Source organism: Oenanthe melanoleuca, chromosome 1A (genome assembly GCF_029582105.1).
Source record: "Oenanthe melanoleuca isolate GR-GAL-2019-014 chromosome 1A, OMel1.0, whole genome shotgun sequence".
NCBI classification, from domain to species: Eukaryota; Metazoa; Chordata; class Aves; order Passeriformes; family Muscicapidae; genus Oenanthe; species Oenanthe melanoleuca.
This window is the reverse complement of record NC_079334.1, coordinates 816,534-842,896: the sequence shown is the minus strand read 5'-3', so window position 1 is coordinate 842,896 and position 26,363 is coordinate 816,534. Positions and strand designations below refer to the sequence as shown.

The window sequence follows — 26,363 nt, the reverse complement described above, 5'->3', positions numbered from 1 at the left end:
TTTGAGCAAACATTTAACATCTTCAGAAACACTGGAGTCACAGCAAACTCTTATCAACTCCACTAATATTAATGGTGCTTATGCTTTTCACACTTGCATACCCCAGTTTATTTGCTAGAAGCCAATAAAAGGTTATAGTTTAGAAGCAGATTTGAGTAAAAAAAATCCCTTCACTTGCTTGGAAACGATGCCATCTTGTATTTAATTAGGGCTGGAAGGATTTATTTTTTTTCCCCCAGTGGATAATCTTGCAAATGTTTGAGTTGAGTCAAATCTGATTTTAGCAATCCATAAATTAGTCTTGATTAGAGGACAAAATAATTGATTTTTTGACTCTAACTCAATGCAAGAGAAATCACTTCAGGCCTAAGAAAAAGAGCTTTTTAGTTTGGATTTTAGAGGGGAGCTTTCATTCCAGGCTTGCTGCAATGAATATGCAATTATTTGTTTACACATGCTGAAAACTCTGGAAGTGAGACAACTCTACCACAACAAATTCAATATTCCAGTTTTTAAGGGGACACTCCTCAGGAAGAGGAGCTCCTCTGGAGCACAGCCTGTCTACACCAATTTTTGAAGGATGTGAACTGACAGAATTCCTGACATGTGGGCTCTGACTTTCCCCTCACCAAACAACTTATTGGTCAATAAATACCTCATTGAACAGAACCACTGTGTTGTGGTTCTGCTCTGTGTGCCCAGAGCCAAGGAGTTCCCATTTACCTGCACTGTAACACCTTGCAGCTTTCTGCTTTTGGCCAGTTTAATTGTTCTCTCTTACAGCACTCCCCAACAGAGCCCATGGCTTCTTACAGATTTGTTCCAGTTTACACACATCAGAAACATCACGGGCTCTACCCAAAAAAAATAAACAATATGTAAATATAGTTGAGTTTAGCCCTCAGTTACACATTTTGCAGGATTTCAGATGTCCCCTCCACAGCTTGTCTCACAATTTGGATTCTCCCAAGTTATGAATCTGTTTTGCTCTCATTAAACACTCACCCATTCAAACTCAACACCCTTTTTGCAGTTTTGTTCTACATGATGCCAGTCATTGACAGCCACCCATTTTTTAACTCCTAAGTAGATTATTAGATCTCCCTTGAGACTTTAGGATGTTTCTGTAAAAGTGGAATTTTGAGCTGGATGAGCATGGATTACAATTTGGTTCAGAAACAAGGACAGCTTTCAGTCTTTGATTCTCTTAGCACAGATAGCCAGTCAGGGGATATTTGTCTGGCTGTCCCTTTCAGCTCCATCAGATTCACACAGAAAACCAAGCACTGCTGAGGTGCCCTGTGGATCTGTGAAATTCTCTTGAGATTTCAGCATCTGCCAGTGGTAACCTGACTGCAAACGAGAAATAGGTGTGCATTTCATTTTTAACAGTTTCACTATTTTAATTTTATCATGCTGCCTCAAACAGCCCTGTGCTGGAATACATTTGTCAGGTAAGTGGAACTGCTCAGTTCTCTACATTTTCTGGCAAATGATGATCTCTGAAGAGAACAATGTAGCCTTTCACAGGCCTTTTAAGGTAGAGCCTTCCATCATACCACTTATTTCTGCATTTCCCTTCACATTTTAAGTCCTGTTGCATTTTCAGTAGAGAAGAATTTCAGTCCATGAAGTGCATGTTATTAAGTCTGGCAGAAACAAGGAAATCTGAACCTATTGGAAAGAGAATACCAACTGAAAACAAAAAACCCTTTGAGTGGTACAGGATATCATTGATGGATGAAACTGGGCCAGGAGAGAAAATATGGAAGAAATGTTTAAAAGAACAGACAGGGAGGTTTTGTGAGGCAGTTTAAGTATTTTAAAAACAATTAGACAGGAAGAGGGAAGACACTACTACAACAATGATTAAGGTATAGTTTTAGCTAACAGATAAGGTAAGCAGGACTTTGTGATTTTTTTCATTCCTTTGAGGACTTCTAAATAAAACACAGTGTGAGTGTATGAAGGTTAGAAAATGGTAAGGACTAAAGGGAAGGACAGAAAGATAACAAATACCACCAGTAAAAAGGACACTGCATTTTCTGAATTAAAAAAAAAAAAAAAAATAGAAAACTGACTCTTCAATGTGAGAGGTCAGGTGAACCCTTCCCAACCCCACACATTGCAAAGGTCAGGACATATCCACTGGCTTTTGCTTAGGCTGACTGATTGGCAGATAGATCTGTTAAATTTACTCACATAAGTTATCATTTCAGTGATGCTCACAGAGATTTTCTAAGAGAAATTCTGACTGAAACAACTAAGAATAAGTTTAAGATGTCATGGAGACCATATGGTGAACCATATCCTAGGACAAGAGTAGGAAGAAGTTAAAAAGAAATTTCCATTTGAAACCTGTATGACCTAGAAGGTGCTTACCACCCCAAACTTCTCTGTTCCATTAAAACTGAAGATTAAACCATGGAAAACATGATTATTTAGATTAAGCTTCCTGACTAGAATGCACTTTTATGCACAGAAGGCATGCAATATTCTACATAGTTGTCTCTTCTACTGCAGCATTCTGCTGTGGTAACTCCATATTTATTGCCAAGAAAGCTAAAAATGGTTAAAAGCAGTTAAAAAAAAAAAAAAAAAATTCATCACATGCCTCTGCTTAAAAAGAAGAGTTGTCTGTCCCTAGCAATGCATACACCTCCATCGAAGTTATCACTAAATTTCATGTGTATTAAGGATAAGGTTTATCAGTAACATGTTCTGTACATCAAAGTATCAAATTCATTGTGGAGTGTTGCTTTGTTCTTATCTTATTTCTTTGCCTAAGCCTGTGTTTGCTCCCCATATTGATGCAAACCTGCAGCCAAGTTACAAGATGCAAGCAGGCAAGGTGTGCTCTACCCCTGTCTGGTTTATAAATACTCTGCTGGGCATTCTGTTGTGAGCTCCAAGGGAATATTTTAAATTCTCCTTTTACTGTAACAATGACAATCTGCTTCAACAATTCTAAATCTGTTTGGCTTTCTAAGGTATAAGAACAAAATCTGTCTTCAATCACATTTTATTGTGATTATTGGTTAAATATCTGACCCTCTGAAATGCAACAGCCACTCTGTGCATAAAGTGAGAATCAAAAATAATTCTGTGACAGTCACAGGCTGAGGGGTACTATAACCAAAACTGTGCCTGGCACCACTGATTTGGATCATGGTTTTAAAGGAATGTCCTTTCCTGTGCAGTTGCCCTGATGGAATTAGGATTCAACAGGAAGTTTCTAGGAAAATCTTTAAGCCTAACAGGGAGGTTGCATCTTCATCTCCACAAGCTACTTCAAAAAGTTCTCTCTTCAAAATAGTTGCAGCCATGCACTGTGCTGGGAAAAGGACACACCTTCCATGGCTGTTCCCTGGTTCCAGCTCAGTTTCCTCATTCCCAGCCATGACAGAGCTGCAAGTGCACTCTAAATGGGTCAGGAAAAAAATGCAAAAAAAAGCTGAAGAAGACATTTTCTGGTTTGATTAACGAATATGCTTGGACTTTCCTTTGCAGAAACTTGAATAGCAAGATAACCTGACTAAAAATTCCCAATTGTGGTTGCTCTAAACACACGCAAAGCACTGGCTGCTAGCAGCACATCATAAATGATGGCACTGCTAACCCTGCCCTGGTTTCTTTCTGTCACAAGGAAATTCTCTGAGTGAACAAGTGTACTGCTGTTATTTCCCTGGCTAGTGTGCCATGCAATGTGGATACAGCAACAGAAACTCTATCTCACTAAAACCTGGTTTTTTACCAAACTCAATAAGCAAAATCAACAGCAAAATGCACAGGGCACCAAGAAGCTGCTCTGAGTGGGAGGGACCATCTCTGTAACTTCTGCCTTAAGGATAGTTTTATATTTCAGGCAACAGCTGATAACCATCCTACCCTGAAATTAGAGGTAAGAGTGTAAAATCCTTTTCTACACTTCCCCCTCCCATCCTCTCCATTGCATCTTTATTGATTAAAGAAACATTAATGTTTTTTTAAATTCCTTTTTGTAAGCACTGCCTTCTAGAGCTCTAAGAATCAATGCACTTGGTCTGAGTACTGGATTCAAGGCTGCAGCTGAATTTCTCAGTGAAATGTACTGTGATTGTTTCCATTTAGCAAAGTTCTTCCTTTCCACTGCATGTTGTATTTGCTGCCTTAAGGACTGCCTGCAAAGTGGAAGAGCACAAGCAAGAGACACACTCAGAGAACAAGAAACATCTATTGAAGGGATTTAACTGTGAGGTGAACAGAACAACTGAGAAATGGCAGAAAGCTGCAAATCCAGTTCATCTGATATCTGTGATATCTCCCCTGAGCTTCCTTCCAGCCCAGGCTGTGAGGAAACCTCTCCAGTGGTTTTCATCCCTGTCCTCACCAATGGCTGGTTGAGTTTAACCATCACACACATGCTGCTTTTTTTCCTCTGAGAAGAAGGACAGTTCAGTTCCCAAGCCAAGGCTTGCAGAAGTGACCAGGGACTTTGAGAACCCTTTCTCAAGAGTGAGCACAGGCCTGCAGCACAGATTCAGGTTCTCCTAAAGACACTGCAAACTCAAGTTCCACCAAAGAAAGCATCCACAATCTGGAGTGACTGGAAACTCTTGGTCTCTTTTATGGTGTTGCTGAACTGTGGTGCACAGAAATAATGCAGCACAGAGCTAAGCTGCAGATCTCCTCACTTGAGGATATACTAGAAGCTGATTATTTATGGAGAATCAATTTTAATTTGGAAAAAATCATAGAAGAAAAATTCAAGAGGGCTCTTGAAACAAAAAAAACTTATCTGAGGAGGTGTCTGAGCTGCAGATTACTGACAGCTGGGAGAGGAGCAGTGTCTCAGTGTTTGGCCCATTTTTGCTGGTCACCACTGCTGAGAGGATGCACTGCACTGACTTTTGGGCAGTTGCTCCTGTCAGCAGTACTTGTAGACAAAGATCAGCTCTAATTCATTTTCCTTACCCATGGTTTGATAGTGATGGTAACACAAGTCCTTAAAATAGACATGAATACGTGAAGAGCATTTATTTTATATTCTGCTCATGTTTTATATGAACTTGGATCTTTCAGCCGTGCCTTAGCAATCACAAGAAATCAGAGAGCTGATAGAAGTGAGGAACTGAGTTGATGAGCTGTCAGTGCCAAACATAAAACAGGATAGAGTTGAATGAATGTTCAAAACCAGCTCAGTTAAAGAGCCTGTGATCCAAAGTCACTGAGGGTAAGGGGGAAGGAAGGTTGGACCCTAGCCAGTGTTACTGTACTTTTTTCAAAATGATAGAAAACTGAGAAATAGAGAACTAAGAGAAGAAACTTCAGAAATCCATTTATATGGAAAGTACTCCTCTCCTTCAACCCACTCTCTCAATTTGCATATATCCATGTGTCTCAGCAGTTAAATCAGTGACCCAGACATTTTTGAAGTTAGGCATCTTTAAGGAAGTCTAATCTCTGTGTTTCTGAAGGTTGGCTTCCCAGTTGTCCATGCGCCAACAAAATATTGTCGATATGAGGACAGATTTATATTATTTTGTTTTTTCTTAAGAGGATTTATTCTGTGATCCACAACTCCTTTCTGCAGTATTACCATTAAGTATCTTTATTGATACTATCTCCTGTGAGAAACTAAAGGGACAAGCCATCTAAGATCCTGATCAGGGGAGAAGTTCTTGTTCTGTGGCACAGCTGCAGGTGCCAGCCACTCCCCATGGTGGCATAAGGACAAAGGGATGACAGGTTCTCTTTTCCCTGCCAGACTGAGCAATGGGCACAGTGCACCCATGCTCACTGAGAAGCTGGGGGACAGGCTGAGCAATATGAAATCCTCCCTGCAGCACCCAAAGCACTGATACTCTGCACCACACCCTCGTGCTGCATCTTCAAAGAGCAATCTTCCCTTGCAGAAATGCCACCCAGACACAGAAACAAAACTGGGCAGAAGGTGTGATCTAAGAGCCTGGCATGCTCTGACTAACCCTACCACATTCTCTTTCTGCTCTAAAGGCTAGAACACACTGTCCATATACTCTTCTACATGCATCTTTGATAAATTAGAATAGGATCCTAATAATTTGATAATGATCTGATCTGTCAGGATCTTGGCTTCCACCATTCCCACCACACACAAAAAAGGCATGTATGCAAACATGTGAAACTGCTAATAGTTCAGATAGAAATCGGGGTTACAAGTATTCTTAGGAAAATGCATCCAGAGAAAATAATCAGTTTTAGATTATTAAACATCTATTGTGAATAATATGGCAGTAAATGTGTCAAGTCACAGTATATTTCCCAAGTAAAGCCTTAGAGGAGGTTTATTTTTTTTCCAAAGGTACAGCATGAAACTGAGATTGCAAAACTGGTGCAGCTTCTGCTTACCCAAGACAAGCAACAGCTTGATAAAACAAATTTGTTCAAGCATTTCATCTGCATGTGTAATGTTTTTACAGGTCACTTAATGCAGAATACCTCCCAAGGTTTTGGAGGGAATGTAGCTGCTGACACAGATTCTGTTCCCTGACATCTCTGTTACTTCATGGGCAGGAATATCTCCAGCATCAACAGAGTGCCCTGACAAACAATCAGCTCCCAGAGCAAGCAGTGGGGGTGGAACATAAGGCACCACAACAGAATTTATTCCACTGACTTCAAAGTTTCATCCAGTCTGCTTCAGAAAGATAGGCTACACGTGGGACTGTAAGTATTTACATAGATTATTGTATCATCTAGGACAAGTTCCAGTCTTCCCTATCTCCCATTGTTCACCTCGTGTCTGTGCAGTATTTGAAGTTATGAAGTGCTATGTAAGTGCTAAGTAATTGACTGATCACCTGTTACCAGAAACTGCCTGAATCTGCTCTAGAGAATGAAATTCTCTTTCCATTATCCTGAGAAATAGTAAACCTTTTCAGCCAAGGAGACATGACTGGCACACTCAAGAGCTGCAGCTCCATTTTCAGTTTGACCCAGAGAGAAACAACAGCCCAGCCAGTGAGCCAAACGTGGACAGGGTGCAGAGCAAACTGAGCTAACCAGGATGTGATCCTGCCCTTTATCCTTGTTTCCCACATGGGTGATTTTCCCTTACCTGCAGGGCAGCAGCCCCAGTGCCTCTAGAGGGCTGGAAAACCCCCAGTTCCTCACCCAGGTGGGTGCACTGCCCAGCACCAGAGGCAGGGAGCAGCTCTGGCTGCTGCAGGAGCAGTGATAAAACCACCAGATCCTTCTCTGCTGCTCTGAGAGCCTGCAAAAGAAGATTAGAAATGCAGTTTGAAATTAAAACCACCTGAAGCTTTGTGTAGCAGCAAACTTTATTGTACAGAGGGGCCAAGTCACACAGTACATTGCTTTTCAGCTAAGTCCATGTTTTCCTTGGGGTAGGATATCATTTTCTGCAGACCAGCTTTTATAAGAAAAGTGATACTTATATTCTGGATCTGTCAGCCTTAGGTCATATAAAAATGAAGTGTCAAAAGACACACACACATATATATATGATTATTTCACATTCCAAGCACTTTCAATTTTCTTCTCTGCTCTCTCTCTTGTTGGTGTTTGTTTGTTTTACTGGTTGGATTTTTTTTTTACAAAGATGATACAGCAGTCACTGGTAAATTATTGTTAGATGTGTGTGCTACAAATTATCTCTAACTTTCCTAACTAGACACACAGCACTGCAAGTCACAGCTTTCATTCCTGCCCTTTTTTTGACTCTTTAATGAAGGTGTGTCTATTTTTAACATATCTACTTTTAAAATAGTGTTTAGGCACATCTATGCACATACACAAAAACATGAGCACAGGTACACACATGCAGAGTGTGATTACCCCTGGTGCTGATATGAGTTTGGAAAAGGGGAAAAAAGCTCCCAGGAATGTCTATATGTGTTTGGAAAATCTAGCTTGCCATGCTTTACTGTAATAAAAAAATAAAAAATAATAATAAAAAAGATACCTCTCAGAGATATTAGATATCTAAATGTCATATTGATAAAATAGTCAGTCATCACACCATATTTCACCATGGTGAGAAATGCCTCAGAATAATTTCTGCCTTATATCATCTGATTTGTCAACAATTCAGATGTCTTTGCCTCATGTATATTAAGTCTCAGGTTTTGACACATCAGAAAACAGGAAAATAAATTTCCCTGGAGAGACAAGCTCAGACAATAGCCTTAATTTGATATCAGAGCCTACAAAAGCAAACTCTGAAAGAGCAAACTGATCCCCAGTTCATACAAATAATTACTCAAATCAGGGAGAACATTTGTTTTCTTGATCATATTTGACCAGGCTGGTGATGCATCCAGTTAATAGCATAACACAATTGTGACTTTAAACAAACCTAAATATCTCGGAATGAGGTGTGAGGGATCTAGTAGAAGGCAGTAAGTAAATAGTTTACTTCCAGACAAGCATTTAATTATCCAGATGTGTAAACAGGGCTCAAAATCCAAGTGTTTGCATTCTTTCCAAGGTTGTCTTCCTTCTATTTGCAATGTTTTGGGGCAGTCTCAGCCAAAAAAAAAAAAAAAAAAAAAAAAAAAAAATCTTAGCCCCACTCTGTCAAGATTGTGTCATCACAGCTCATAGAAATGAGTTCCTTTGGCTCTGTAGGCACTAGAGAACTTTTTCCTTTGCAGTTTTGAATTGCCAAGTGTTTAGGAAGAGAGAGCAGCACAAAGATGGGAGTGTTTCTTCCCAAGTGAATGTTAACTTCTTCCCTTTGGGAGAAGAAGCTCATAAGTGTATGCAGAGATGGATTTAACTGTGATATCAATCCTGACTTTCAATAATCCATTCAGGAAAAGTATCACTGTGGTAATGACTTGAAGAAACAACTCCAGAACTCACAGCATGTCTTCTGTGACAACAGAGAGATGTCTTTGTGATCATGTGAAAAAGTCACACTCAAACAAGAGATAAAAGTAGGCCTGAAACTTCCTTGCCTGTGTGGTTATCTCATGCATTTGGATGACATTCTGCAGGACAGTTCAGCTAAAGGACTTGTTTCCAATGATAACTCCAAGCAGAGATTTCAGCTTTCACACAGCATCCTCCAAACTAGACAATCTGTTGTTCAGATTAAAGCAGCTAAAGCTTCTACTGAGCTTGCAAAGGGAGATAAGAAATCAATCCTTGTATCATGTTTTCCAAATAACAGATTTCTCCCCCTGACTTTACTCAGAGGCAAAATGCCATTTTCTCTTTCCATGCCTTAAAGATCAGAGATGAAATGAAAGGGTGGGAGGGGTAGGAGTGCCTTAAGTTTTGATTTTAACTTTCTTAGTTGTAACAGAAGTTTATATAAACACGTAATAAGACATTGAAGATAGTAAAAATATTTTGCATACATACAGGATCTGAAGATTGTTATGCACACAAGTATCACAGAGTGATACTGCCACTGAAAAGCTGCCTGGATTCCTCTTTTGTTCTTGACATATGGAAAAAAAAGAAAATAAGAAATCTTCAGATATCATGGCAATAATGTGTTGGGATAAAAACATGCTACAATTTTTTTTTAAGAGAAAGTATCTCATGAATGAGAAAGGTTCAAATAATTCCTCTGATACAGATAGAATAAAATTTACAGTCTGACAAATTCCTCTGGATTACAAAGTACCAAAAAATGGAATTGCTTCATTCAAACCCCAGATATGTTATCCTTCCCCCTGATGATTCACTTACTGGAACAGCTTTGCCTGTAAGAAAGGAGAACAGAAAACAACAAAATATGTAAAAACACCTTGTCTTTCCTCCAAGGACCTGTGACTGAACTTAGCACAGCCTGAACTCCAAACTGGTGACCTTCAGTGGTCTCTTCCCTTCACATTCCCACAGAACCCAACATTGTTGTGTTCTGGATGTTTTAGGATCTACCCTTTGCTGATCCTCTCTAAAACCCATTCAAGAACCTCCTACCATGAATCTGAGTTTAGCTTCATGAATGTGGTGATGTTGTACCTGCCTTCACAGCTTTGTGACAGCAGATTTTAAAAGCTCACCCCTGACTGTCTAAAGAAGTACTTTATTCCATTTGCTGATAATTCATTTCCTATTTATTTCATTGAATATCCCTAAGTCCAAATACTGTAGGATTTAATGAGGCATTTACCTTGCCTATCACTGTTGTGATTCTAAAAAAGTTAATTGTACATACACAGACACCCTCTAGTCTTCTCTCCAAAATCTAGTCTCAGCCTTTTCAGCTTCTCTTGGTCACAGAGCTGCTGAAGCCCTTTCATGGCATTTCTTGGTCCTTTCTGCACTCTTTCCTCATCTACTGTGTCCTTTCTGAGTCTGGAAGACATGCCACATTCCCAATAAAATGGACAGCAAGGTTTGAAGCAGCCTGCCCTGTCTTCTTGACAAATTACTTTGTACTTAGCTAATATCTTAATGATCTTATTCCTTCTCACTGAAACCAGAGTTTTGCCATGGTAGCAGAGGACAGAGACATAGAGTTTGAAGTTCCCTAAATCATTCTGCAGCACATTTTGCAGGTGGAAATTTCACTGTCACTGTGGTTCTTCACAATAAAATACTGAGTTCCCATTCACATTTTAAAACAGAATAACAAGACCTCAAATCACAGATCCCATGGTTCATAAAATAATTTTACATTTCATCTGTCACTGTAAAAGTTGGGTTAAACATAAAATACAACAGAAAACTTCTCTCCTTTTTTAAAAAATAAATTAATTTAAAAACCCTCAATCCAACAATTCATACAAATCAGCAGAGAAAAAAATCTTCTTAACAGACAGATCATATCCCACTGGGAGTGCTGAATTAAGTTATTTAGTTATTGCACAACCAATGCACTTTTTGACCTTTGGTGGAGGATTAATTCACACAATTAACTGCCATTAGTGTAATGGCTCTCTGTCAGCACCTGTGTTCCAAATTCCACTCTGATTACACCCAAAATTATTTTATGCAGTACATAATCCTAATTGGTAGTACAACACTCACACAGCAGAGAATACTAATCTTCCTCAGTTCAGAGTGTTTTATTCCACCTTCTGTGAAATCTCAACTTCCCATCCTTCTTCCCTTGCTTGGAACTTAAAGCAGATTTTTCAAAAGCCATTTCCCATCTCTATCAGAAGTCTGAATGTTTAATAACCAAAGGAGGCAGATTTCCATGGAACCTAAAGGTGCACTTGCTGACACTGATAGAGATGTACTGCATTACCTGAAAATCTTATGTTTGGAATGAAAAATTAGTTTATTGCCTCAAAGACATGAAAAGATCTAGTAAAAGAAAAGGAAAAACAATCCTTTTCTAAACTGGTAAAATACACTGCCACTGCCAGGGCCTTATTAGGCCTTGCTGTGATCTGTTCTTCTATTTATAGGTGTTACTTCTCAGATCAGCCTGGCTAGGCTCCTTCAGAGGAAAATTTTGTTTTTAACAAATGGGATACATTTACTCTGATCGATAGGGTGGGTACAGCACAGCAAGAGGCAGCAGGGTGAGGCTGGGACAACTCACAGCAAGAGAGAATGTTTCTGTGAAACTCCTGCATTCTGCTTCAGGCTCTACAACATCACCTCTTCTTCTTCAGGTTCAGGTTTAATGAACTCCAAATCAGCTTCTGGGAAGTCGATTTTATTTAAGAGAAACAAGAAAAGAAAGAAAAAAATAGAAGGGTTTTAGCAATGTATAATCTCCAATACAGGTGTCAGTAAATGTTATGTTGGATTAGTACAGGGATATACAGAGTATGATAAAAAGAAAGGGGGATAATTATTTGAGGATGCTCACTGTATGAAATATGTTAATTAAGTGTTTTGGTGATAAAGTCCATCCACAGGAATCAGTGGAGCCTAACTTTTCCACTATATTACTACTTTATCAGAACTGCATAAGCTCAAAGCAATTTCTTACTTTTTGCCCCTTTTTTTTTTTTTTAAATGAGATGATGCTCAAGTGGAAAACTCATTCATGTAAATTTTTTTGTTTGTTTTTTGAAAAGTAAGGTTATTTCTGATGTGTAGATTGTCACTGTACAAGATGGAAATCAGAATCCTGATTTCTCTTCTGCATGTTCAATTTATAAATGTATTGTACAGCATCTACCAATTTTCTATTCTTACACATGCCTGTCAGAAATTAAAGACAATGTTTTCTAAGATGGAGAGAAAGTAAACATCCAACCAAAACTACAAAGCTTGAGGTACTTGATAATCTGAGTAGACTTACCTGAAAATTCAGATCGTTCTTCAAAATTCAGCTTTATTTACATCCAGCTTTGGTCTATTAATCCACACCAAAATGTTTTATCTATATCTACTTTTTCATAAAAGTATTTGATATGCATCACTCTTCTAAAAGTTAAAAAATTTATTCCCTATAAAACACTCAGTTGCATTTCAAAACTGGATGTTCTTTATGGTCTCTTGCAACCCAAGCCTATATTTTGTATGAAAATAAATCTTTAGAGCATTTCCAGCATGGTCACAAATTGTGATGCTGCAATATGGCTGGGAAAAACTGAAGATGGGGGGGGGCAGAATGAGAAATCCTGTTTCATTTCTTTCAGCAGATATAAATTAACAGCCATTTACTGTCTCAACCTCCCTGAATTATTAATAGGAGGAGATATTTTAAGGCATGGTCTTTGACTGAACTCAGCCTGGAAAATCCCCATTTGCTTGTCTGTTAAAACAAGGCTATTTTTAGGCCAGGCCCATTTATCTGCATTATCTGCTTTTACATTCCATTTGCCAGCAGACATGAGGATTTTAAACAGAGAAAACAGTTGGCTTTGTCCTTGGAATTGCTAGCTGAACCTGGGAAGGTGGCAAATCAGTCTGAGTCAGCTCTGCACTTTACCACTGACAGGGGCTGCCCTTTAAGGCAGGTGTAAAATAAGGATAATACAATATCTCTGCCTCCAGATTTAATTTTGAGGGCAAATATGGCAGAGACTGAAGCATCAATATGCTGTAAAAGGTGGAGAGCAGTATATTTGCTCCACAAAGAAGAGAATCTCATGGTTATCTACTGCCTCCATAAGGGATCCTTGCTGATTTTATGTGGGTGGCAGGGAGGAGGAAACATGATAGGAGAGTCTCCAAAGAGCTGAAAGAAGTTGGAGTGGGATATTTGTACCACGTAGAGTTTTTGGGCAGATGAGAGGTTATGGTGTGAAGTACCAGTCTGAGCACTACACTACAAGGAAGCCTTATCAGTAAAACAGGCAGGCATGTTGCCAGCAGATAAGAAACCCAGCCTGGTTTGGAAGGGCAGCACAGTTCAGTCTAGAGAACTTGAATAAAATCAGAAAGTTCGGGTGTAAATTCTAAACATAACAAACCAACTCAGATTGCAGTACCTGAATAAAGGAAGATAAAATACACTGGGCTTAATTTGTCAATATCTTAATCAGTAGTAAGGTTAGAAATTTGGTTATGTCAATCATCTCTTTTTTTATTGACAAATAATTTTCATTAAGATATTTTTAAACACTGTTCATTCAAACCAGCTGAATCTCTAAGTAAGAATCACTAGATAGTGCAGCAGAAAGAGCAGCCAGGTAAAGGAGGGCTGAATGCCTGCCTTTCACCTGAGAGGAGATGTCAGAGGCACAGGAGACACCAGATCCCAGCAGGAGTTTGCAACATTGCTGTAAAGAAAGTATATTCTCAATTGCAAATTGAAAGAAATTCCTTAAAGTTGTCTGAAGAAGATTTAACAAACTCCCACAAAGTGACTTTTATAGTCAACATAAATGAGTGTAAACCTAATTCAGGACTAATTTTTCTTTATCACTTCTTGAGCTGTTTGTGGTGTTAGCACAGACATTTTATTGTATTTTATTGTGAGAACAGAGCTAGGGAGGATTAAAGACAGATATTTTCTGAAGGTTTTTTGCAGGGGAATGGAGGCAGGAAAAGAGCTGTGATATGAACAAGATAGCACTTGGAGGAAAGCAATTGTGTGATATCAAGTCTCTCATTTAGGTAATTGATGTGAATGAGGAAGTGATCAATGGTGATTCAAAGAGGTTTTCCTGTGATGTGTACTCAGATGACCCTTAATAAATGAGTTGCATCTCTTCAACTAATCCTTTGTTGACAAAGATTTACATCCTAATTTGAACTAATTGGCACTTTTGTTAGAAGGGAGAGGAGTAGCTGAGAACAAATGAACATGAAGACTAAATTACCCTTTTGAGCTCTCATTATTGCTAATCACTTTCATATTGTGCTGTAAAACTATGGGAGCCTTTAAAAAAGAACACAACAGTGGATTTTTTTCCAGGGAAACCTGTGTAGACAAATATAAGAAGAAGCATAGACCTCAGAGGTCTGTAGATGTGTTTGAGACCCTTCCTGAGCTCATTAGATCATCTCATTTACACCTAGAACAAATGTGGTTAAAGACTGTCCAGGAAGACAAAGAAAGATTTTTGAAGGCAGATGGGATTCTCAGAGATAAAGAAAATTTAACAGGAAAGCAAAAGTCGTGCAAAACAAGGAATTAATTCACTTCATGGGCATGTGGGTGCTCAGCCATCTCCAGAAGGGAGAGGTAACAGTGACTGGGAAGAAATGCCACCATCCAAATATCTCTGCTCCTTCTCCTTGATCCTCCTCACTTTGGGAGTGACGTGCCATGGTCTAGAATCCCTCTGCTCAGTCTGGGTCACTGTGCTGGCTCTGTCTCCTCCCAGGCACCCCAACATCTCACCAGTGTGGAAAGGAGCAAAGGCCCTGTGTGAGTCCTGCTCAGCAGGAACAAATCATCCCTATGTTATCAACCCTGAGTTCAGCATAAATCCAGAACACATCTCCACACTGGCCACTGGGAGGAAAATTAATTCTAGCCCAGCCCAAAGCAGCAGAGCCAGTGAACTTTGGGGCACTGCAAGTACAGTCAATACTCCTCAGAACAGTCCTCTTCTGGACACAGAAATGGAACAATAACAGGGCCCAAGTGGATGAATGGCACAGGGAAAGATGCATCATTATTTTTAGAAAAAGAGCAGGTGAGAGTGCAGGATCCATTAAGAAGATGAAGGAATTAGCATCATGAGCATGATATCCATATCCTTTAGTGAGCAGACAGATTCTCCTCTCTGCTACTTGGTTCTGCTGATAAGAATTTTGTTCCAGAAATATAAAGACTCAAAATCAGTTTGCAAGCAATGATTTTAGAGTAAACAACTCCATTTAGGCAACTCTTGGAAAGTATTTTCAGGAAGTCAGTTTGATAAGCAGGAGTCCCAACACATGTTTGGCTAAGACTACAGTGTACATCCAACAGCTAATCATGTTATAAATCTGCACACTGCAAGAAAACTGTCAAAAAAGCGAAAGATAACACTAGAATTCAGGAAATAATGTAAATTAAACAAATTTGAAGTTTGCTGAACATCTGTTCACTGACAAGTCTTTAGCAACAACAGAAACCCTAAAGCTGGCCAAATTCTTGAGGACATCTTTAGGTGTTGTGTGGTTTCAAAACGGTACCAAGGTACAAAGAAGAGATTGCAATATAAAATAATAAGTATTATGCTTTAAATGAAAAGCTAGGTTTCTTTACATAAATATATATATTTCTCGTACAATCTGATTAGTATATTTTTAGAGGAGAATGGGAATGGTAAACTCTCAGCAAATACTACAAACCTTTGGTGTGGAAAGAGAACTTAACGTGGTCATGACCAAAAGCATGAGAAACTTCACACCTCTTGAAACAGATGATAAGAATTTGTATACATGTTAGAATAAGTTCATGTTTTTTTAATCTTCAGTTCAAATTAAATATAAAGCATTAAAATAAAAGGAAGAGACACAGCTATACAGTGGAGATAATTATCTGGGAAGAGAAATTAGATAAAAAATTTACAAAGAAAAACAAATTCAGAGATTTTTTAGTAAAGTTCTTTTGCCCTAACAGATCAAGAATCTAAGTATTGCCTGGGAATAGCACAAAACTGTTTTATTACCCCCTTCTCTCACTAACAAACTTTGAATAGATATAAATAACTTTGAAGAGAATTTCTGTGTTTTTAATCAGACAATCATATAACAGGACAGAAATGAAGCACAGTATTAAAAAAAAAAAAAAAAAAAAAAAAAAAAAAAAAAAGTTTGACATTTATTTTCTTTTTCCAATGTTTAAAAAACCAATTTTTTTCTTTTTATCAAGCATCTGAATAGGAAAAGAGGAGCCACACTCTGTCCTTATCTTCACTGACTCTGAGAATGACCAAGTGGGACAAGGATTTGAACCAGGATGTTTGATGACCCAGGCAAATACCTCAGGGCAGCTGGCTTCTTCAAAGAGCTTATTTCTGTCCTTTCCCCAGCAAATTAAATTCTAGACATAAGGATGTTAAGACTTTTCTAGAACTCAAATTCACCTCTGAGGAAAGTTTTATTTTGAGAAAGTGTTATTTTCCAAGCTAGAAGTGTTTTGTCAAAGATTTTCTGGTCAGATTTCTTTTATCTCTTTATACACCTTTGCAGAGTTGGTTATTTAAAAACCCTAATACCATAATCTTTGCAGTAATACAAGGTGCTCTTGACATATTAGCATGACACTGGAGGCACAGATCTTTTCTTGGTATGTATTTCCCAGTTCAGAAGTGCTCTATTGAAATAAGTCTGGAAGTTCCATTCCAGCAGCAAGGGGAGTTTCAGGGCAATTCCTACTTTCAAACCAGCCTGTCTATCATTTAAAATCACAGGCAATGAATAATCCCATGGAGCTGTGGTTGGCCAAAGGAGGAAAAGGCATTTAGGCTTCTTTGTGGTAGTAATGACTGTAATTGTAAATGACACAGCTTTCAGGTTAGGGGGTGTTTAACATGCTAATCCTAAATCATTCCTGCAACAACTCAGCCTTGACTTCTGCTTTGAAGGGTCACTTCAGCAGTGGTCTCCACAATTTCATGGCAAATGAAAGGAAAGTAGCCCTGTGTCCCCTTCACTGTGCTGAACACAGCCATTTTCAGTCAAATTTTTGAAACTGTCAGGGTGGCCTGGGGATCTACCTAACAAAAACCAATGTGCTTGCTCTCATGGCATACATGCAAAAATATACCTCACGGGGAGCTGAGGACTTTCAGCCCTTCCAAAAGTCATTCCTTTTGGGTTTGAATGCTGGGAAATAAGAAAACCTCCAGAACAACACAGGTACTCAAGAACAGAATTCTCATATAGGCACCTTTGGAGGTAAATAGGACAAGTGTTCCCTCATTAAGTGATCATGCCTCAAACACTTTTCATGCTTTCTTTAAAAATACATACACTACAGAAGAGTGAAGTGCCCTTCTTAAGAGCTAACCATGGAAGAAAAGTCATTGAAGAAATTGCCCCAGCAATCCTTGAAGTAGAGATTTGATTCTTGCTTTTTTCCTTCCTTCAAGCTAGGTGCTCTAAACACTAAGTCACAAAAGAGCAGAATAACCTTGAATCTTCTCTGAAAAGATGGAAAAAGCATCTGGCCCAGTCCAAATTATTTCCTTTACCTCTCAGATTAAAAGTTCAAGGAAACACAAAGTCTTGCAAATATTGCAAATTAAGATGTGCAATCAAATGTTTTATTTTGTTTTAAATGGTGATTGCCACCACATAGAGAAATAGATCAAGATGTCTCAATAAGGAAAGAGATATAGCCTAAGGTGGATGCTAATGCAGAAACTTGGGGGGCTCAAACATTGTCCTCTGTTGCACAGAGGGTATTGCAGAGCTGTGGAGTCTAAATAAAAAATTCCTATCACTGCAAAGACTCAGTCTCAATTCAGATGTCTCAGTTCTATTGAAACATATTTAGGGCACTTCAGAAAATTTACCTTGGATCTTTATCCATCACTGCAGAGACATTCAAGCTACAAGCAGCTTTAGAGCACTGGTACATTGTGTACTGTGTAGAGAGAAGTGGTTAGAAAAGAGAAGAAAGCTTCTAAAGTGGTGTGGAGAGGGAAGAGCACTCATTGTGGTCACCACTAACTGTCCCAATTTCAGCAGAATGAATGTGTGTGAGAACAGAAAAACAAAACAAAACACAACCATTGTGAAAAAGGAAGATTTGACAAAGGTACAGGGAAGGGCCTTTCCAGAGGCCCAGGGAACTTGATCCCAGGTGTTAAACAATCACCTAAACCCCTGCTGGCACATCAAAGGCAGCTTGCTGTCAGTCCTATTACAGGAGGCCCTGAAATAAGCAATTTTATCTTTTTATATTTCTCCCAGGTTGAGTGCAACACTATTCAAGAATGGTCTTTTCTCAAGGTCTACAAAACTGAACTTACTCTTTTGCATACAAGGGGGAGCATGTCCAAGCAAGCACTTCTGTATTTTTGGAGGTGCTGTTTATTCCCAGTAGTTTCATTGTCAGCATAGTTTCCCTTGGAAGATCCTTTATTTGTAGAGGGAAGCTGACCCTAAAGGAAAAATCAGAAAAGAGAAAAACAAAAGCTAAAAATTTTGAGCACTGTTAGAACAAATGGGTTCTTTCTACATTTTTCTAGATGCTCTAACACATATATTGAGCTCCAAATTACAGAAGTTGCACTCTGAAGGAAAGTGCAACACACAGATCCCTTCAATACATTGATGAGTATTGGCAACCATTAACCTGAGTCACAGCACTTGAGAAGAGGCAGGAAAAAAACTCATTCACTTCAGTGGCAACTACTGGAGCTGGAAAAGGCAGAAAAGCTTAATTAAACATTGGAATTACCTTATCAATGAAAGGCTATTTCATTATGAACAACACATTAAGGGGGAATTGCAAAGCAGGAGTTATTGGCTGCCTTGTGTCTTCAGAGGAAAACGCCACTTAAAAAACCAAGAGCTGCTCCTGAGTGTGACAATCATTCATTCTCCTGTTCATGGTGTGATGCTTCTTAACTTAAAGGCAGATGTTGTCTTAACAGCAATGAGAGATTCACATTTTCTAGTGAGAATATTCAGTTTTCATCAATATTCATCTCAACTGTGCATTGACCATTAGCTAGTTTGGTCATTCAGTTCATTCATACAGTTTTTGAAAATTATCTAAAATAATAACTTAGAATTATTCCAATAGTTTCATGCTGTATGGAAAGATCACACATGCAATTACCCACACATGTGCAAGTCTGAATTTTCTTTTTCATGAAGAAAATTATCTAATTTTCTAGCCTTTTCCATGTATATTCAGTGGAATCTCGAATTTCTCAAGTGGAGAGCAAAATTAATTATGTATTTTCTGTATAAACAAAAGCAACATAAGGAGCTAGGAGCTAAAAGGATTATTCCACATTGATAAGGTAATCATTAAGAAAACAAAAGATCTGCATAAAGTGGAGATTAAGAAAACAGACTAAAGGATAAATCTGAGTAATAGAGTGAGAGAAGAATGAAACTCAGCATTTTTTAAAATATATGGTCACAGTTAAAGAGCAAGAGAAAGTAGAAACTGCATTTAAAAAGCATATTCTGCATTTAAAAAGTATATTAGCCTGTAAAACATAAGAATTATGAGTTCTAGAAGTAAGGCATGGCAATAGTAGATGGAAAAATCAGCATAAGATTTTGCACCCAGCTCCAAATCTATCAAATTTCCATTGAATTTGAGAAAGTTTCCTTGAATGTGTTGAAGAGCTACTGAAGGAAAGTAGATGGGTTTCAGCTGAAAATCTGAAGTACTCCAAATTAGCATTCATGTCAAAATTTCAGATCAGTCTTCCAACATTTGGAAATGATGCACATTTGCACACCTCCCTCTTTGAAAAACAAAGCAAGACAGCCCTTCCCCACTCTCTGATTACCAGCAACAGAATTGAGAAGCAATTCTCAACTGTCTTCCCACGTGGCCCTATTTATAGCATTCCAGTTTGCTTTCCCTGTCTCATGAACTCTTCCTTAGTCATAATTAGCTAGAAACACTTATTGGGAAACTGAACTGGTTTACCTGCTAAAAATAACTTGTTCTGTCGTTGTCACTGAGAAGCCAACAACACTTGCTACATAAAAACGTTTGACAGAGTTAAAGAGCCATTAATGCTTTGAAGAGACAAAAATAAAAAATCAACATGCATTTTGTGATACAGACACTCTGTCTGAACCTGCAGCAGTGAAGAGAAGTTTTCAGTATCATCACTGCAGAAGGCAAATGCTTGCCAGAGTTTCCCCAGGACACATATCCCACTGTTTACAGAAGGAAAAGCAAACTCTGACAAGTTGCACATCCCAAGAGATAAAGTGTGGGCCAAAGAGGACCAAAACTTCCCTTCTGGAGACATGTGATACCTAAAGAAGAGGAATACCCAGATTGGTTTGAAGAACTTTAATTAATGCCTACCTGAATTTACCCAGTTGGTGTCACCCCTTGAGGCTGAGGGACTAAGAAGAAGGGGATGGAACTCTGGCCAGAAATAAGAGAAGGAAGCTGCTCACTGGGAAGGTGCCATTCACAGCTACCAGATAAAGTTATACAACTTGTTTCCTAAAAGCACTCAGCACAGAAGAGCTCTGGGGAAAGCCAGGCTGTGCCCTGAGAGAATGGAAACAAAACAGAAAAATACAGAGAAGAGGGAAACCCATTGCCAAGAAAGCATCTGAGGTGATGAATGGGGCTTGATGTTAATTCCATACTTCATGTCTGTGGGTTTAACATGAATTATGAAGGATGGAAAAAGAAGAGATGGTGAAATAAATACATTAAGAGCAACCAGCTAGGACCAAAGAAAATAACTAAGAGATCTCAACCACTGAAAAATGAAACTGATGGGAAAATAAGGGGACAAATTTGTTCTTGACACATTATAAGCTAAATGGTAGCAGCCTGTTTGGACTCTGCACCAAGAAGACACTCACACTTTCCCAGGGCATACACTCCAAAAAGAGCAAACAAGAAGCACTTCACAAGGCAATTTCCTTAGGTATCAAATTATTCCCATCATTTCTGAGAACATTCTAGGAAAGATTAAATATGATAACAGACTTTAACAGAAGCTCACATTTATCCATAAAATCCCATCAAGTTAAAGGTCAGACACTAACTGGTTAAAGCAATTGAAAATAGGAACTAAATTCATGAAAACCAGAGAGTTAAGCAAGTCTTGTCTTTGGCAGAAGCTCTCTACCTGGATTCCTAACCACCAGAACACTACTTGCCATTTCCCCCCCGCCCCGTTCAAATCAATCCTAACATAAGATCAGAACTCATTTTCAATTAGCCAGGTTTATTTTATGGCCTGAATGATCCATGGCTATATAGAGAATATCTGACTTCCTAATGCTCACAGAAATGCCCATTTCTCTCTGATCTATTACAAATATGTTTTTTTTCCATGCCATTATGCCAAATGAATGTTGTTTGAATGTGAGACAGGCAGGTAACAGGCACCCTTTACCCTAAAACTCCAGTCTCAAATTAAGGTCCTCATTGTGAAACTACAGATCCTTCTTATTAAAAAAAAAAAAAAAAAAGCAAACCAATAAACAAACAAAAAACCAAACAGCCAAATAAAATAGCCCCCAAAAATTAAACAAGCAAACAAACAAACAAAACCTCAACCTAACAACCCCATCAGCTTGTTTGGTTAAAAAAAAAGAGCCTTGAAGAAATGTTACAGTAGGTTCTCAAGCTGGGCTGCAGATGTACTAATGGTAGATCCAAAAGGTGGAATTCCCCAAAAGAACAGAAATCCAGCCTTTGGCTGCATCTGCTTTCAGTTCCAGTGCTCCTGGATGCCTCCAGTGAACAAAAGTTATTCACAGAGCAGGTTAGTTTAGTTTATGTCAGACCAGATTTACCTATTTCCCTTCCTCTGGCTGTCCCATTTCTTTCTCACCCCAATCTCTCTAAGTTCCTGTGAATTCTGTGGAGTTTAATCAGCTCAGAAAAACATCCATTAAAAAGATGCATGTCTGTTTGTTCATTTGTTTTTAATGAATATTGGATGTGTAATATCTGTCAGATAAACATGTATCACACACAGACCAAAACTTACTTCTCATTCCAGTCAGCCAGGAAAAAGAAGGATCTTTTAATGGAGTATTTTTGCAAATCTTTGCTTGACATATTGTCTTCCCAGCATAAGTCAGCAAACAGGAGAAAGAGAAAACTTTGTAGCTACAAAGGAGAAAAAAAACTAATTAATTGCAATATACTATGTCCAGCACTGTATGTTTGGAGTTAACCACTCAGGAACTTGTGAAAATCCATCTTTACATGAGAAAAGGATCTATAATAATTCATATCATATTAATGTGTGTAGAGGGGTTTTTAGTTTTTTTTGGTTCTTTTCTTTAAAAGTTCAGAATTAAAGAGAAGTCTTAAAGACAGCTGGGTTCTGTTCCATGTTTTTGACATGAATCTTTTTTTCATTATTGCAGTGAATGAGAATTTGGACATAAGTGAAGTGTTGGTACCTGCTCATCACAGAGTCAAGAAGAAATCTCCCATCTGGACAAGTGCACCCAGCCCTGGGGTCCCAACACATGAAGGATCTGTCAGAGCAGGTTCAGAGGGGGACACAAAGATGCTCAGGGGCTGGGGCATCTCTCCTGGGGAGCCTGGGAGAGCAGGGGATGTTCAGCCTGGAGAAGAAAAGGCTCCAGGGAGCCCTGAGAGCACCTTCCATCTTCTGCAAGGGAATGTGGTGATGGGACAGGGGAAGGCTTTAACTGAAGTGGGTTAGATTTGGATTGGGTGTTAGGAATTGTTCCCTGGGAGGGTGGGCAGTCCTGGCACAGGTGCCCAGAGCAGCTGTGGGTGCCCTGGATCCCTGGCAGTGCCCAAGGCCAGGCTGGATGGGATCTGAGCACCCTGGGATAGTGGGAGGTGTCCCTGCCCATGGTAGGGGTGGAAGGAGATGAACTTCAAGGTTCTTTTCAACCCAGGGTATTCTATGATTCTATTTATACCTTCTTTTCCCAATCTATAAGAAAACCAGATTAGTACTCAAGAGAATAGATACATTTTTTTATAGCAAAAGCTTTGAATCCTTCTGTGCTGGCCTTCAGAAAGTGAACTGAGCAGCTTCAGAGTCAAATTTAGGTCTGGGAATATCTCTTGTTTCACATTCCTCTTACTGAAATCTTTGAAAATATTAGTCAAAATAGATTATAAATAATTAGTCTTGTAACTTCCAGATCTTCCTGCCAGGCTCAGCTTTAGAGCTCATCCTGGACAAGAATGATGAACATGGCAAACAGGCAAATGTGAATGGGAGGTTGAAGGTGCCTGACTTTGCCCTATGTATAAGAACCATGGTTTATCTCTTGCAGAACACTATACTTTGCAACAATTGCAGCAAATTTGGTTTCTACTTTCTCTCTATTTTTTAGATTGAAAGAAAGTTGTCTGTAGTCTGCAGTACCTATGAGGTGCCAGTTCAGAGAAGGAAAAATTACCTTTTAGGACTAGGAAATACCTCCCCTTGAGTCTAAACTTTACAAAGAGCTGGAGGATAATTCAGGAAATAAAAGGATTTTATACAATCAAATGATTAAGTTCTGCTATTTAAACAAAAGTACTGATACATAATATATATTATAATGTGTATTCTTTCTTATAGAATACATTCTATACATTGTACATATGCAGGAACATAGACATGTTAAAAACATGTTAAAACAGCTGCAAAATCATAGTGTGACATTTGGAAAGGGAACATGAGATCCATGACACTGCATGCCAGCATGAGCTCATGCAGTCATGAAAAACAAGAATGGGGAACATGCATGTGAAAATGTCAATAAAAGAACTTGAGAAAACCAAGTGTTAGAGCAGCAGCTCATGATAAAAAGTCCATGTTATTTGTGAGTATTGGAAAGACTGGAAAAGAAGATTAGGAGGAAGAAAGATTCTCATTTTTATGTGCTTGAACACAGCACAGAAATCATCAGTGACCTTTAGGCTATGTGTAATACCACATTTTTCTGGTAAAACATAACTTGCAGTGGAATGGTATATCCATCTGAAATCAGAATAGTGATTATCTTACCCTAATTAATGCAGAGTCTCTGGTTTTTGTTAAATGGCTAATTACAGGCAATGCTTGTAGTACAGTCTCTTGCTCACAGTCTAATGCAAATGATCCCAAGGTCATTTGGGATTGAAGGTAAAGAGGGAGTAATGGGAAAATTAACAAAAACTTTGAGAACAACTTTTTTACTCATAAAAATAATGCTACCAGACTGTTCACCTGCCCCTCTGTTCTCACTGGAGTGGTAAGAGAAGAGCACCAGTTTTGCTCAGACTAGCAAAAGCAGCTACTTGACAAGACAATTTACACCAGTTATACCAAACTTGAGCAATGCAGAGGAGAATATTTCTAATAACTTTTTATTAAGTTGCCTCTTTTTTCTATTAAAGTAGTTCCTTTTTTTTTTTTTTTTTCCTGTATAATGCTGATAGTAGATATACTTGGATCTCTAAACTTTAATCACATCTGTGAAGGGCAGCACCAATTCAGCCTCATGACATGGTCTGAACAAACCAAGAGCAAAATTTGCTGAGAAAGCCCCAGTGAGACAGGGTTCAAGCAAAAACAACCCTCTGCTCAACTTGGCAACCTTCCAGTTCTTGTCCTGCAGAGACCACTCCAAGTCTCCATCATTAGTTTAGGAGCATCACCAAAGGAGGGGAGGTGAGCTGGTATCTGTGAAAAATGAGTGTTGTCAAAGAGACAGCACATCTTCCTGTGAGCCCTGGCTGGACCTCCTCCTACCTGCCACCAGGCTCCTGGGATGCTGTGGGCAGCACAAAAAGGGAAGCTCAGCTGGAATTTAGGCTGATGTCTGCACACAAAGGGCTCTTAGGTATGCTGGGAACCTGGAAATTCGCATCAAAGCTGCTGCTGTAGACATGGATGAGATGGGAGATGGCCATGGAGAGCTCAGTCACAGCAGCCTCTATTAACACTGAGAGGAGACAGAGGAATAAATAAAGGTTAGCAGTAGGTCATTTATGAAGAGCTATATTTATCCTAAACCATCAGTTATGGCTTTGAAATGCTTCCTAATAAAATTTAATTAAAATGACATAACCTACAACTGAAGCCAATTAGCCATCTGTGCTTCTGAAACCAGCCTTAGCTCCTTTCTGGTGTGTCATTAACAGACTTCCATTACAGTGCTTTCAAATTAAGGCAATTTCAAATTAAGGCAGTTTCAATGTAAGCATTTTCAACTGCAGCAAGCTACTGCCTACCTCAGATATGCCATTTCAGTCTTGGAATTTTTGTGCTGGAAGGATTTTTATTAAGTAGGAATTTTGTCATTTCAGCAACTAAGGAGCTACTTACATCAAGGGAACTGATAAGGCAGCAGTGGAAGGGAGGAAAGGCACTGGTTAAATTTTAAGACTATAAAGCAGTTGCAACTGTAGGTAAACAATTAATAAAACATGTAAAACAGCAGCCACAATCAGAAAAAGTCAGCCTTCAGGTGGTCATGGGTTAGTGATAATATTACAGAAAAATGGGCACAGAAATACATATCTATAAAATAATGCAGGCATATATATATATATATAAATATATGCAAATAATGAAATGCAGGCTGTATCCTAACTTATACCACACCTTTATTTATGTCACTCCCTCTGGCTTCATCTCTGCAGTATTTTTTTTTTTCCCCTGCAATTACTGGCTTTTATCCATCTTCCCTCTCTGTTTTTGGAGCGCTTGGTGTTGCCTGATTGCCAGTGTAAATGAAAATCCCCAGTCCTGGCAGCCTCCATCAAATGAAGAGAGCTGTTAAGAGCACTCATTTCTCAAGCATGGCCTAGGTTAAGAGAGTATTTTGCATTGTTCCAAGATCAAGTTCATTTATCTCCCAAGAGACCCCAAATTCTCCTTTTTACACCTCTAACTCACATTTTTCTACATGATCAAGACACACTCTCACCACCCATTCTTACAGCTCTTGACTGAATATTCCCTGGACTTGTCTGGTCCCTGATGTCACCAGGGATCTATCAGCTCATGGTGCCTATTGAAAGTAAAAAAGAAAAGAACATGAAGAAACAGCCAGGGAAGGGAAGGCTGAGACTCCTATCAGCTTTGGGATAGGAGCAGCAGTGCTGCCCAACATCAGACACAGACACCACAACTCACTGGACTTATATCCCAGTTTCCTGACAGAAGGGTTTCCAAAAAACCCTGTCCTCAGTCAGGAATTTTATTTTACCCAGAAATATTGAGTCACAAAATGCATTGCAGACAATTTATCTTCATTTTATAATAGACAAATTTTAATTATGTAACAATAGAAATATACATAACATTGAAATTGCTTGACATACACTGAGGTTTGTTTCTGAAAATACTGGCAGGAGATTATTGCAGGTATGAGGGACTGGCTACAGTACTACAACTTGTAATCCTGCAATCATCTTCCACATATGA

The 26,363-nt window shown here is 38.8% G+C and overlaps 1 protein-coding gene across 1 annotated transcript in view; it reads right to left on the bottom strand.

The window, feature by feature from the left end:
- PIK3C2G (phosphatidylinositol-4-phosphate 3-kinase catalytic subunit type 2 gamma) overlaps positions 1-26,363 on the bottom strand; it is a 138,359-nt gene that overhangs the window by 91,517 nt on the left and 20,479 nt on the right. The window contains 11 exon segments of the mRNA XM_056511614.1: positions 7,079-7,234; positions 10,661-10,674; positions 11,495-11,562; positions 11,565-11,612; positions 16,874-16,969; positions 17,264-17,289; positions 18,270-18,401; positions 21,960-21,999; positions 22,002-22,100; positions 24,674-24,739; positions 24,742-24,876. Of these exon segments, the coding sequence (XP_056367589.1) occupies positions 7,079-7,234; positions 10,661-10,674; positions 11,495-11,562; positions 11,565-11,612; positions 16,874-16,969; positions 17,264-17,289; positions 18,270-18,401; positions 21,960-21,999; positions 22,002-22,100; positions 24,674-24,739; positions 24,742-24,876 (880 nt within the window).